Genomic DNA, 14455 nt, shown 5'->3' with positions numbered 1-14455 from the left:
TGAAAACTGTCTCTTTAACTCCAAAGTACTTTATTTATTTGTTTTCATTATCCTAATTATCAGCAAGTAATCCAGTCAAGTACACCATTCAGGTGTTCACAGTGGCTGTGAGACTTGGGCAAAGTTTCTTGGCACACTTCTCCGTATGACATCAGTTTCTACAGAGATCACAGGCTTATACAGCAGTCCACATTAGAAGGGACTTTGAAAGATTATCTGGACCAGCCTTTTGTGGAAAAGGGTGCTAGCTGAGGTTGAAGCTTCCCTCCCTGTTAAAGTCCAAATGTTTTCCCCAGTGCCTCTCCACCATGGCTGCCCAGTGCCCAGGAGGTGCTGGGGAGAGCACACGTAGTTCATGAGCACTGCTCAAAAGCCATCAGCCTGTCAGGATCTATTCCCGCAATCCCAGCTGTGCAAAACTGCTGAGAAGGTCTTGTGCTTTGTGGAGCAGTACTTTTAGTCCGAGAGCAGAAGGGCTGACATGTTGCAAGGGAAAGACTGTATGTGCGAGGGTGTGAGATGCATTGCAGTTATGGGCAGGCAGTGGGTACTGGCAGGCAAAATGTTCCCTGGGATCACAGAGGTTCACCTTTATCTGTGTTTCTGGGCCATTTTAGGCTTCCCAAAGGAAACCAGTCAGCTTCTGAGGGTCAATGTCCCACAGTGTGTATGGGCCTGTCACCCAACAGCCTGCCCTGGAACAGTCCTGCAGCTATCCCCACACAAGCTGCACTGCAAACAAGGCTGAAGTCCAGAGTTGGGAGTATTCAAGGGCATCGCCTCTTTTTGCTTGTGCAAAGCTCCCTGAGCTTCCTAGTTTTCCAGAGGTTTCATGTGGAGCATTGTTCTGTGCTTACATGTCAGCACCCTGTGTCTAGCATTTGAAGCAGTGGCACCTTTAAAAGAGAAAAAGAGCATTGACACTTGGCTTTTTGCACTTGTGTGGTGTAATAAGTAATCAAAGCAGCAGTAGGGTCCATGGGGAAAAGAAGGTACATCTCCTGGATTCTTCTGGTGATGGGAAGAACTCAGGGTCAGAAAAGGAGTTTGAAGGCTCTTCCGAGGCTCCAGAGTAAATTGCATGGATGAGCCACTCTCAGCTGTGTGATATGAACACAAACACATCTCTTGACATAAGCTCAGCTCCTACCTGTTGGTTTGCTGGAAGGGATGCAAACAGCCTGTGACCAATTCAGAGCCAGGTGTGAGCAATAGAAGGTGTTAAACTGCTGGGCTGGGTCCACCTGGACACGCCAGGAATTGGTGGTCCCAGCTGGCTCCACAACTTAAAAGGCCAGAGTAGGAGCAGGTGCTTCATGGTCCTCAGCAGGAGAGCAGGATGGGTGTTGTAGGGCAGGCTAGGCCTGTGTGTGGAGCTCTGTTCTTCTGGGGGTTGCTTGGTCCCTTTGCTTTGGTTGTGGGGTCTCAGGGTAGCTTTCTTGATGAACCTGGCCTGCTGGCTTGTGGTCCAGATAGCTTGCAGCTCACCTTACCCGTGGGCTGGGAAGGGAATGTTTCCTTTGTGCTGACCGCTTGGGGTAAGTGAGGGCGATGTCAAGGGGCCTTCTGGCTGCTGCTGTCTTTACACAGTGCAGAGGTATGGCTGGAATGAGAAGAAAAGGGCTGGCTCTGATGTGAAGTGCTAACAGCTTCAGTGCTTTGTGTGTGACTTGGGAGCTGATTATAAGACCCAGCCCTCATGGGCAAGGTTTAGGTGGCCCTGGCTGCTGGGTTCCCTTGTGTCCCTCTGCTGGTTGGGACCCTGTTTCCTACAGAAAGTTGGGGTTGTTGCAGGTCCCTGTTTTTGGTGTGGCATGCTGAAGCCCCTGCTGCTGTCTGCTTTTCCTCCAGACACTGAGGGGAAGGCACATGCCCTGCACAATGACTCTGGCTGTGGGCTCTGGGTTTCGGGGGCTCCAGACGGCTCCAGGAAAGTGTCGGTCTCCTACACCAGCTGCTATGTCTTTGAATGGGTGAGTGACCCCAGGGACCCTGCTGGGGCTGTGCTTACTGCTGCTCTGGCTGCCCTGACTGGTGTGGTTCTCCCCCAGGATGGCAACTACCTCATGATTGTGGGGCTTGAAGGCACAGATGCAACTGGGCAGAGGGTTCTTCAGGAAGAGAAGCTGCTCAGGTGTCCTGTGGACCTTCCTGGTAAGACTCTGACAGCTCCTTAGGAAACCCTGCCTGTGCCTAGTGGCTGCTCCAAGGCAGCCTGGGATTGGGAAGGGGAGCTCATGGCTGCCCAGGAGACTCCGTGGGGAAGGATGTGGATGCAGGAGCCCAGCTTGCTGGGCACTTGTGCCTCAGCCAGCTCTGGGCCGTGTGTTTGACTCTCACCTGAGTCCATGAAACTTCCCTTGATTTATATGCAGAGTCATCAGGACAACTTACACCACTGTCCTCTCTGTTTTTGTCACACACACACACATACCCCTACTGTTCCTGTGCTTTCTGAAAACTTATGCTACCTCTTGCAGCCCTGGATGCCCCAAGCAGCAGCGTCTGCTCTGCTGTCCGCAGCCAGGACCGGCTGCCCTGTGCCTCCTCCTCTGTCAGCCAGGGAGACTGTGAAGCACGGGGCTGTTGTTACAACCCCAGGGACAGGGTGAAGACTTGCTACTATGGCAACACAGGTAAGTGTAGGCCCCTGTTCTCCCCTCCTGGAGGAGCTGCTGGCTGGGAAGCTTCCTTTCCTTGGCAGAGCAGGGTTGGTGCATAGCAGGCCCACAGGTGGTTTAGGGTTGTGGTTTTGGCTGTCAAGGATACTGCCTCATGGAAGTGTCCAGTCACTGATTATTGCAACAGAGCTGGCTTTAGGGCCAGGATCAGTGTTACTGTGGGGCACAAGTCTATAGAGCTGGCTGCAGTTGCACGTTGTTGTGCTCAGTGTGTGCTCTGGGGCTTAGAGGCAGGAGGACCTGCAGGACTTGCTGCTCTTGTCTCTGCTGTGATGGGTAGGGCTGTTTGTCCCTGAACTCAAAGCTGACTGTTTTCCTCCAGTGACAGCTCACTGCACACCAGATGGCCTGTTTTCCATTGCTGTCTCTCGGGATGTGACCCTGCCACCTGTTATCCTGGACTCTGTGCGTCTGGCCAGTGGGCCAAGTGCTGGCTGCACCCCTGTAGTGAAGAACAGTGCCTTTGTTGTGTACCAGTTCCCACTTTCTGCCTGTGGCACTACTTTTCAGGTAAGAGCTGCAGCTGTCACCAGGCAGGACTGCGAGCTCCACATAGACCTGGAGAAGCCTGATGTGGCTTTGGCTATTTAGTGGGCACCCTACAGGCTTCTGGAGGCCAAACACTGTTCTGCAGCCTGGCTTTACTGCAGCCACAGTGCCTGGTCTGTTGTTGCAGGTCACTGGAGACCACGCTGTGTATGAGAATGAGTTGGTGGCATCCAGGGATGTGAAGACTGGGAGCCTTGGCTCTGTCACTAGGGACAGCACTTTCAGGTAATACTCTGGAGCTGGGACTGCTGCTATGTGCAGCCTTCCTGGAGGCGTTCTTGCTTGTTGCAAGTTCTGAGCTCACAACAGGGACACTGGTGTAGGGTAGGGACTGGCGTGTCCCTGATTCTCTAATCAGAGGAGTAAAGCTGTTGCTGATCAGTGGTGCTACAGATTGCAATCTGAACTCCAGGGAACTTCTAGTAGGTAAAAGGAAGTGTTGGAGGGGAGACTGGGACTATAACTAACTTAAGGAGATCATTAGGTTGCAGCCTTGGAGAAAGGTAGATACTCAGCATCAGAGTGAACTTGCTTGACTTGAGGTGTTCCTGTTCTACCAGGCTACATGTCCGCTGTAGTTACTTGATCACTGGGAGCTTCATCCCCCTGAGTGTTCAGGTCTTCACACTGCCACCACTCCCTGCCGTGTCCCAGCCGGGTCCTCTGTCCTTGGAGCTGCGTGTTGCTTCAGGTATGAGGTCCATGCTACTTGCTCTAGCTTCTTGGGGTGGGCGGAGGTGGCGTTAGCCCAGTGGCAAGAGGTGCTCACATAACCCTGTCCTACCTGGGCAGGAGCCTTCAGAGTCATGGGTTCGAGGCCTGCCTGGGGGGCTGACATCGCTCTCGCTGTTTTCCCGCTAGACCTTCTTTTCACAAACAGAGAAGGACTGGTGGTAGATGGGTGGGTCGGAAGCTGTCTTGGGCAGAGTGACCAGGAAATGGTGGAGTTCTCCCTTCTTGGCGAGGCCAGGAAGGGGACCAGTAAAACCACTCTATTGGACTTCTGGAGGGCTGACTTTGGCAACCAGTGTCCTGAGCAGCTCAGAGTTCCTTGGGAGGCGGTTCTGAAGGGCAGAGGAGCCCAGGAAGGCTGGGAGCTCTTCAAGAAGGAAATTTTAATGGTGCAGGAGCGGTCTGTCCCCATGTGCCCAAAGATGAGCTGGTGTGGAAGAAGACTGGCCTGGCTCAACAGAGAGTTGCAGCTTGAGTTTAGGAGGAAAAAGAGGGTTTATAATCTTTGGGGGAAAAAGGGCGAGCCACTGAGGAGGACTGTAAGGATGTTACGAGGCTGTGCAGGGACAAAATTAGAAAGGCCAAAGCTCATCTGGAGCTTGATGTGGCTACTGCTGTTAAAGACAACAAAAAATCTTTTTACAAATACATCAATGCAAAACGGAGGACTAAGGAGAATCTGCATCCTTTACTGGATGCGGGGGGGAAACCTTCTTACAAAAGATGAGAAGGCGGAGGTGCTTAATGCCTTCTTAGCCTCAGTCTTTAGTGGCAATACCGGTTGTTCTCTGGATACCCAGTACCCTGAGCTGGCGGAAGGGGATGGGGAGCAGAATGTGGCCCTCACTATCCATGAAGAAATGGTTGGTGACCTGCTACGGCACTTGGATGTGCGCAAGCTGATGGAGCTGGATGGGATTCACCCAAAGGGCACTGAGAGAACTGGTGGAGGAGCTGGCCAAGCCGCTTTCCATCATTTATCAACAGTCCTGGCTATCGGGGGAGGTCCCAGTTGACTGGTGGCTAGCAAATGTGATGTTCATCTACAATAAGGGCCGGAGGGCAGACCCGGGGAACTATAGGCCTGTCAGTTTGACCTCAGTGCCAGGGAAGCTCATGGAGCAGATTATCTTGAGAGTCATCACGTGGCACTTGCAGGGCAAGCAGGGGATCAGGTCCAGTCAGCATGGGTTTACGAAAGGCAGGTCCTGCTTGACAAACCAGATCTCCTTCTATGACAAAGTGATGCACTTGGTGGATGAGGGAAAGGCTGTGGATGTGGTCTACCTTGACTTCAGCAAGGCTTTTGACACAGTTTCCCACAGCATTCTCCTCAAGAAACTGGCTGCTCTTGGCTTGGACTGGTGTATGCTTCGTTGGGTTAGAAACTGGCTGGATAGCCGGGCCCAAAGAGTCGTGGTGAATGGAGCCAAGTCCAGCTGGAGGCCAGTCACTAGTGGCGTCCCCCAGGGCTCGGTGCTGGGGCCGGTCCTCTTTAATATCTTCATCGATGATCTGGACAAGGGGATTGAGTGCACCCTCAGTAAGTTCGCAGGTGACACCAAGCTAGGTGCGTGTGTCGATCTGCTTGAGGGTAGGAAGGCTCTGCAGGAGGATCTGGATAGGCTGCACCGATGGGCTGAGGTCAACTGTATGAAGTTCAACAAGGCTAAGTGCTGGGTCCTGCACCTGGGGTGCAATTACCCCAAGCAGAGCTACAGACTGGGAGATGAGTGGTTGGAAAGCTGCCAGGTGGAGAAGGACCTGGGAGTATTGGTTGATAGTCAGCTGAATATGAGCCAGCAGCGTCCTCAGGTGGCCAAGAAGGCCAATGGCATCCTGGCTTGTATAAGAAGCAGTGTGGCCAGCAGGGCTAGGGAAGTGATCATCCCCCTGTACTCGGCTCTGGTGAGGCCGCACCTTGAGTACTGTGTTCAGTTTTGGGCCCCTCGCTACAAGAAGGACATGGAGGTGCTTGAGAGAGTCCAGAGAAGGGTGACAAAGCTGGTGAGGGGCCTGGAGAACAAGTCCTATGAGGAGCGGCTGAGGGAACTGGGCTTCTTCAGCCTGGAGAAAGAGGAGGCTCAGGGGTGACCTTATAGCTCTTTATAAGTACCATAAAGGAAGCTGTAGTGAGGTGGGGGTTGGTCTGTTCTCCCATGTGCCTGGTGACAGGACAAGGGGGAATGGGCTAAAGTTGCACCAGGGGAGTTTTAGCTTGGATGTGAGGAAGAACTTCTTTACCAAATGGGTTGTGAGGCGTTGGAACAGGCTGCCCAGGGAAGTGGTGGAGTCACCATCCCTGGAGGTCTTTAAAAGATGTTTAGATGTAGAGCTTAGGGATATGGTTTAGTGGGGACTGTTAGCGTTAGGTCAGAGGTTGGACTCGTTGATCTTGAGGTCTCTTCCAACCTAGAAATTCTGTGATTCTGTGTACTGCTAAATCCCTCTAAAAACCTGTTGTCCTTGGTCAGAGCAGATCTCCCATGATCCACCATGTGGGGCAGGGGGAACATTGGAAGCTGACAGCTAAAGCTCCTGGTCTGGCTTCCTTAGGCTGGATGCCTAATGCTATCCTGCCTTCTCAGCGCAGAGCATGTCTTTGTTACGGAGCAGACAGCAGCAGGTGCAGATCTGTGGAAAGGACAGTGGGGCTCCCCTTTCTGTCACTGCTACCTGCTGTCGTGCAGAACACGGATAGTTTGTGTGGGTAGATAGCCTAGACAGTGTTGCCCACTCTGATGGAGGGGAATGTAAATGCAACCACATTGTCCCCCAGATGAGGTGGTTGTTCTACCTCTGCTAAAACTCGTGAGGTGCTAAGAGTAATAAGCAAGTGAGTTGGAAAGTTTGGGTGAAACTCCAAATGCTTTGTGCAATTTTTGTTTTGTTAGGTTCTACAACACTGGATTTTGTATTACTCTTTGCTCTATCAAGTCCATAAAGCACTTGCTGTGCTTTTTAGCATTGAAGCTGCTCCCTTGGGTTAGTTGCCCTAATGCAAAACTATGCCAGGAACAAAGCACAGAAGATTTGAACCTTGTGGATTTTGAAGATCTTGCCATATCTCATTACTCCAAAGAAACAGCACGGAAAAAAATGTGTTGTTACAAGTAGAATTTTGCATCAAAAGAGCAAACTGAGGTCAATTTCTTTAAGGTAAAAACCATTCCCTCTCTCAAGAGGGTGGACCTGAGATGTCCTGAATTTTTAAAGGAAATGAGAGAGTAAAGCTAAGTCTCTGATTTTTACCTCCAATTTTCCCTGGTGAAAATGCGGTCTACTTGAAATAAGCCACCAAAGAGCTGACAGGAGTGTCTTCCTGAGGAGATTCCATTGTCCTCTAAGTAATCCTTCCTGTTAAACTTAATAAGGTTTGTCAGACTGCGTGTGGTTGAATTTACTAAGCTGACCATTACAACTGTATTGTGCATGGGAAATCAACTGATCCATAGTAAGCCCAAGGCTGTAGAGTAAAATACGGTTCAATATTACACAGTTTAAGCGACTCGTAGGGCTGCTGCCTGGCTGTGTGTGTTTCACTGATGGTTTGTAGCAGGTAAGGTTTCTGCCTTCTCTGCAACTCCTAACATTTGCTACCTGTTCTGCAGGCTGGGATTTGAAATGTGCCACGAGTCGGGGTCTGACTCGTTTCCCAGCTAACAGCATGGCCCGCTCTGTGTCTGAATAAAACTAAGCAAACCTTGTGTTCATTTGTTGCCTCTCCAGCTGCCTGTGGGGGCTTCATCACCAAGCTCAACGGGACCATTACTAGCCCTGGATGGCCCAAGGAGTATCCTACTAACAAAAACTGCGTCTGGCAGGTGGTAGCTCCAGCTCAATACCGGATCTCTCTGCAGTTTGAAGTGTTTGATCTGGAAGGCAATGATGTACGTAACCAACTCCTGCATCTCAGAAGCGTGACTATTGGCTAACTTGGAACTGGGTAAATCCTTCGGGTACAAGCCAGAGGAGCCTGACTTGCTGGTGGAGCTTCTGGTTGTTTCCTGACCCTTGCTATAAGAAGCCAGTAATGCTGATTGTTCTCCTTGAAGTCTGAATCTTCTTTCTCCAGGGAGTGGAGAATTAAAGTTGTTCTGTTATAAATGGACTTCTTTCCTCAGCCAGTTTTGCAAAATAGTAGGTGTTCTCCATCCTTAATAGGTGTCCCATCCCTCCCTTCCCTCGGGCTGCCTTTGTAAGAAAATAGAAGTGAATAAAGAGGTAGTTCTTCAAGGGTAAAGCAAATAACCATGAAAAAAAAATAGCCTATTCTCTGCCCTGCCAAGGACAGGATGGATTCTGAACAAAACATTCAGGTTTCACTTCCTCCACTGGAAATGGCTCTTCCTTAATTTGGGAAGCTGCTGAAGTTCATTCGATACCACTAGGCTCTTGAATAAGGTGGGAATAATAATTTTACCTAAATTAAATGGAAAGCCTACTATTCTAATAATCACAGCCCTGCTGGAAGACTAGGGCAAGAAGGGAATGGGGTAAGAACACTGACAAAAGAGAATTGAGGGAAATCAGGAGTGTGTATGTGTATATGGATATTTTCTTTCCCTGTCAGTCAAGCCCCTGTCCCCTCTCTCTGAAATGCTCTATTCTGAGTCCAATGCCTCTTCTTGGCAGGTGTGTGCTTCTTGTCCCTCCTCAATGGAAGCAAAGGGGAACCTGGTCCTAGAAATTCTCTCTGTCTCCGGTGTCATTAAGAATAGTGCTTTCTTTTTCAGCTTCAGATAGCAGCTCATACCTTAGATTATCTTCTCTATCTGTTTGCTTGTGCTCTTGAACAGAGCAGCCTGAAGACGGAGGCTCATCAGAGCCTTTACAAACTTGAAAATACAGAGATTGACCAGCAGACTTTTGCCTAGGCTAGTGAATTTGTGTGATTCTTTTCCTGGTCCCTATTTGAAAAGAAAGAGGTGTTGCTGTAGGTTTCTTTTAGATAAGGAGCCTTTAATAATTCAAAACCTGCATTATGTAATGCACTTCTGTGATACATCTTATGGAATGAAAAACAGTTGAAGAAAACTCTGTATGGGCTAATAAGGTGGTGACTGGACTAATCCAGCAATAGGGGTTGGAGGTTTGTGTTTGTATTCTCCAGTCTGGATATGGGGTTTACAGCTGGTGACGGCGGTAGTCTGCCTCTCACTGGCAACTCAGTATTTATTGGTTTGATCTTGCCCAGACAAGGACGAATGCTCCAAAGACAATGGTGGTTGTCAGCATGAATGTATCAACACTTTTGGAAGCTACGTATGCCAGTGCAGAAATGGCTTTATGCTGCATGAAAATGGCCACGATTGTAAAGAAGGTAGGTCCCTGCTCTCTGCATTCAGGAAAGATGAGCTACCACAAACACAAAGAGTGCTTCAGGCCTATGTTGGAAGCTAGTTTGTGCAGCCAAGTGCCGTACCAGTCTGGGGCACTGAAAAAGCCCCTTCTAGCTGAAAAACTACTTTGGGAAAGGAAAAACAGGGCTTGTTTTCAGCTCCATCCTTTTCCCAGTCAACCCGGTGGCAGGGTTGGAGACCATGTCACCGGGAGCAGGGCAGAGGAGAAGGAGGAGCAGGAGAATACATTTGGGAGTAAGGGTACAGATGAGGTTAATGGGGCCCAGGGGAATAAACTGGTTTCTTTCACCAGCTGACCAGTTAACTCAGCCAGCTAGCGCGGCTGCACCAGGGGATGCCAAACATATAGGCCTTCCTGGGGACAAACCCAGCAGAATTGTGCAGTAATCCTGAAAGACTTTCTCCAGTGACCGAAGTCTTCCCTAGTTCTGCCATGCTTAGGGTCTCATTGGGCATGAAGTAGCATGTAGGCCATTTCAGTGATGCAGTTCCTGTATGAGACCTACCTTGATGCCTCTGCCTCATGATCTCCCTCTCCTTCTCAAGCTGGTTGTGAGCATAAGCTGAGCAGTGCCGAGGGAATGATGAGCAGTCCAAACTGGCCTGACAAGTACCCAAGCCGGAAAGAGTGCACCTGGAATATCTCTGCAACATCTGGCCACCGAGTGAAAGTAGTGAGTGACCAGTGAATGGGAGTGCCAGGGGAGAAACATGCTCAGAATTGTGTCTCTGTCACTTTCCTTATTCTTGCTGTAGATCTTCAATGAGTTTGAGATTGAACAGCACCAAGAATGTGCCTATGACCACTTGGAAATGTATGATGGGCCCAACAGCAAGTCACCTATCCTTGGTCGCTTCTGTGGCAGCAAGAAACCAGACCCTGTGGTAGCTTCTACCAACAAGATGTTCCTTAGGTTTTACTCCGATGCTTCTGTGCAAAGAAAAGGTTTCCAGGCAAAACACAGCACAGGTAAGCTGATTCCCTGCCAATATCCCAGTGTGATGAGATGTCATCAGATCTCACTGTGTTGTTTACCAGTGAAGATCAGACCCACTTTTTTGCAAAAGGAGCTTAGCGTGGGTTTTATTTGGTTGTAAATTGTGCTAACCAGCTCTCAGACCACTGCTAGCACCATACCATAGATGCTAGCTGAGAGGTCTACTGACATCAGGTGTTCCTACTCATCTTCCCTTGTTTAAATTGAAGATGGTTGGTTGAGCAGCAGCCGCATCTGTTCCTCATCCATCCTCAGAAATTGAGGTGATACAGCTTAGCTTAGCAAGGGATGCCGCTAGGGTATATTGGCCCACACACGGAATGAGCGTATACCAGATTGGTTATGGTGGAAGTAGAGATGTGCTGTGAACAGACACAGCAAACTTGATCTTCTATTTGTGGCAGCCCAGAGGTGGGTGTGTTGTATCAAGGTTCACTTTTCTGAAACCTTTGCCAATAAGTGAACGAAGCAGACTGAGCAGCAGTGCATGTGAGAGGCATCTTCCTCACTGGCAGCGGGGAAACCAAAAGGATCAGGCTCCTCTACATTATGTGGGTCATTGGCTTCATGGATGACTGAAGACTTCACTGTTTTGTCTTAATCGGGTGCAGTGGTTAGTTACCTTCCCTGTTGTACATGTGCTGGAGGTTTTCTTTTCCCACAGACGGCCCAAAAGCGGGATGGCAAGTCTTTGTCACGAGGTAGGGCCTTTGAGGAGACTGTGTTTTGTGCCCTTTCTTCCTTCAGTGTGTGGCGGGCTCTTAAAGGCTGAAGTGCAAACTAAGGAGCTGTATTCCCATGCTCAGTTTGGGGACAACAACTATCCAGGTCAAGCCAACTGTGACTGGGTGATTGTAGCTGAAGATGGTTATGGGGTGGAGCTGATATTCCAGACATTTGAGGTCGAGGAAGAAGCTGACTGTGGGTATGACTACATGGAGATCTACGATGGTTATGACAGCACTGCACCCCGCCTGGGACGCTTCTGTGGTTCAGGGGTAAGCCATAGTGATGGTGAATTCACAGTGCTGGCTGGAGGTGGGAAAGAAGGGAACTCGTGTCCTTTTTCAGAGAGGGTCAGCAGTCACAATTTGGTGATGAGAATGTCTTGTGTGTCTGTGTTTTGCTTCTTCCCCTCCTGGTAAAGATTACAGTCATTTTATCTGCTATACGGAGTTGGTCTGAAAACCCTTCCAACTGTCTTTCCCTTGCTAAGTTAGGTCTGTGTGCAATCAGCATGGGACTGCTGCATTGCTGTGCCCTAGCCTGGCCCCAAAAGCGTTGTGTGAAAGTAAGAAACTACTTCCAGAGACTGGTTTAATCCTCAGTTACTTCCTGCCTGCAGCCAAGGTACGTTGCAGTCATGCTCTGGAAAGAGTGAAGAGTGGAGCTGTTTGTTGACTCTGGGATGGTGTCCTGTCTCCTAAAGTGTTATCTGTGTCCCCCTTTAACAGAAGTGACTCTGGAATTGGAGTTACTCGCTCCAACAGTGTGTGGTATTTAAAACCAGAGGTTCCATGTTTGGTTTCTCTAGGACTTCAGCGATGAAACAGAGAATGTGCTTATTGAATTTAAAGAGAAACAATCAGGCAGCCCATGTGTCACACCAGCCTGTGCAAACTGGGGAAATGGTCTGGAAAACAAGCAAAGGCATAGCAGATTGGTGCGTAGAAGTTCAGGACAGTGGGGCAGTAATCACCTACCTGCATGCTGTCAAACAGAGTGGTGGGGAAAGCATCAGTCCTGCAGAGAAGCACGGGGAGGTTATAGCAGGACACAACAGCGAGGGAAATAGCCAATTTTGCTTGTAAGATATATGGCTAAGTTATTTTGCTGCTAATAGACCCTGGAAGGGCCTCAGCTGCCTACAGGGTCCACTTTGCATTGTGTCATTTCCTGAAAAGATTAGGACAAATTAGAGCATACTCAGAAGGCTGGAACAAGAACGTCAAGGGAGTCCTGTGAATGTGACCTACCAAAACCAACCGGAAGAACTGGGATTGTAGAATGGACTGGCATCAGTCGTCACATGTTAAAAGGCAAGCATGCAAAGAGCAAGGGTATATGCTCAGGAAAGCAGGCAGGGCAGGAGGTACTGAGTTCTCAGTATTTGTGTTTTCTGGCCAGTCTGTCTTCACTGTGAGCTTGAACTCTGGTATCGTAATGCAGTTATTTAGCATGCAAACTTGACCAATCTATGTTCTCTCTCTCTCTTTTTTTTTTTGTTTTTTGTTTTGGTCTTCCTTTTCTGCAGCCTCTGGAAGAAATCTACTCTGCAGGGGATTCCATCATGATTCGATTTCACACAGATGACACCATTAACAAGAAAGGCTTTCACGCCCGATACATTAGTACCAAATTTCAGGATGCACTGCATATGAGAAAGTAATGTGACTGCTCCTTTCAGACATTCCCCATCTGAAGATTGAGACGCTTAACTGTGATCTTTGTCTTTTTTTAAGCTTCTGTGCACCTGGCCTAAAGCAGTGTACAGCATTTTCTGTAACTAAAACTAAATCCAGTCACAAAAGTTTGCCTCTGAAATCATTAGCTTGACCCTCTCTTGTTAACATACCCAGGACCAAAAATTGTCTTCTAATCATATCTGTCAGGGCATAATCATTGTATTTTGCACAGCTTCCCGTGGGGTTGAATGAAGACTGAGCTTGAGCTGAGAGAAGTCTCGGTCTCTTGAATATCCTGTCTCTAGGTGACATTTCCTAGGCATCCTGTACATGAGCTGTGTGAATGCATTTCCTGGAGCAGATGATGACAGCCACCCGGTAGGATTTTCTCAAAGGACCTTGGGGACCACCCACTCTCCCCTACAAAGTACTCTGTGCAATAAGTGAACGACCAGATGGCCAGGACTCCAAATTCCATGGCTCCTCCTATCCCATCTATTTATTGTCTTGGTTATCGTGGCTTGAGAGGTAGGAAACGGTACGGGGATGGTCTCTTTAGGTCTCTATTTCACTAAGGCACTCATGGGCAATTATGAGCTAAAAGCTGAGGTATGTTAGCTTTAATAAAGTATTTATAATCTAAGGATTACTATGTTTACATAACCAATGTACTGTCAGGCTCTGGGGTGACACCTTCTGCTTGGGTGTATGACTGTGAAGTGGGGGGCCAGCGCCACTGTCAGGCACAAATGACCTTTCTGGAGATGAGGCCTTTTCCAGATGGATAATAAATTGACCCATCCCTCTCCAGAAGTCCTTGAACAGAATGCGATCCAAGTATTGTGAATACTATGGGAAGCAAATGCATGAAAATATTTTCTTGCTTAGAACAAGAAAAATAATTTATACACACATGGTTGTATGTGTATAAAATGTGCATGTAGAAGAGCAGTAGTCAAAGCCTTAATTGTCATGTGACCACTACTGATCCATTGACTATAGCTTTACTGCAGACTGCATAAAACCGTGTTATTTCTGTTTGTTTTTCTAGCTCTGTTTTGTTTCTGTTTTCACTTTGTGTGGCCTTTTTACAGGCAAGTCCTTTTGTCTCAAGCTGTTTGTCCATACGTGTCTGGGAAAGTGAGGTGTGCTAGCTGGGGTCTCTTCCTTGCCCCCATTCAAGCAAAAGTGCAGTGACTCAGGTCTGGAAATAAAAGCCTGACGCCAGTCCCTGTGAAGCAGAAGGAAAGTTCCAAGTGGCAAGCAGCAGTTCAGATTTCCTGGCTCTCTAATGGGAGTAATGATTCTGGAGAGAAGTTACTGTAGAAGCTTCCTGTGTACTTCAACATCTGTGCTCTCTGTTGTGATATTTTCTCATCTTTCTCAGACTGTATTCAGTGCTCTGGTTTGTTGCAGATGCTTGCGATATGGTTTGATGGATCTGCTGCATTTGTTACCATTCAAGCAGGTGTCTCTTGTGACAGTGTACTCACAACTGTTGTACTGTACGTTTCAACCAATGATCTGTGTGGAGTATTTCTGCTGTACTGACTGGGCTTAACAGTCAATAATTCTAAACATGTGAAAGTTTCTTAAGAAAAAAACAATGAGACCCTCTAAGGTGTATATACGTATTCTGGTCTTCGTGTGGTTTTACCTTTCACTAACTAAATTTTTTTTTTTTAGAGGGGGAGGGAGAGGGAGGATGTAGGGGCAATCAAAATGTA

The 14455-nt window shown here is 48.5% G+C and overlaps 2 protein-coding genes across 2 annotated transcripts; both read left to right on the top strand.

The window, feature by feature from the left end:
• Positions 1-1339: 1339 nt before the first annotated feature.
• Positions 1340-8839, top strand: LOC311211446 (zona pellucida sperm-binding protein 4-like; the record flags this gene model as incomplete). The annotated part of the gene is made up of 9 exons (XM_084290179.1): positions 1340-1538; positions 1852-1973; positions 2052-2154; positions 2481-2636; positions 3004-3191; positions 3358-3455; positions 3791-3921; positions 7692-7852; positions 8762-8839. The coding sequence occupies 9 exons, from the start codon at positions 1340-1342 to the stop codon at positions 8837-8839; spliced, it is 1236 nt and encodes a 411-aa protein (XP_084146305.1).
• Positions 8840-9082: 243 nt separating this feature from the next.
• LOC311211445 (tolloid-like protein 2) lies at positions 9083-12712 on the top strand (the record flags this gene model as incomplete). The annotated part of the gene is made up of 6 exons (XM_084290178.1): positions 9083-9098; positions 9160-9285; positions 9872-9999; positions 10082-10295; positions 11071-11321; positions 12578-12712. 6 exons carry the CDS (start codon positions 9083-9085, stop codon positions 12710-12712), a joined length of 870 nt encoding a protein of 289 aa, XP_084146304.1.
• Positions 12713-14455: the final 1743 nt, after the last annotated feature.

Source organism: Netta rufina (assembly GCF_964035555.1).
Source record: "Netta rufina genome assembly, chromosome: 7".
In the NCBI taxonomy this organism is placed as follows: Eukaryota; Metazoa; Chordata; class Aves; order Anseriformes; family Anatidae; genus Netta; species Netta rufina.
Note: the sequence above shows the minus strand (reverse complement) of the source record. Positions and strands in the feature narration are given on the sequence as shown.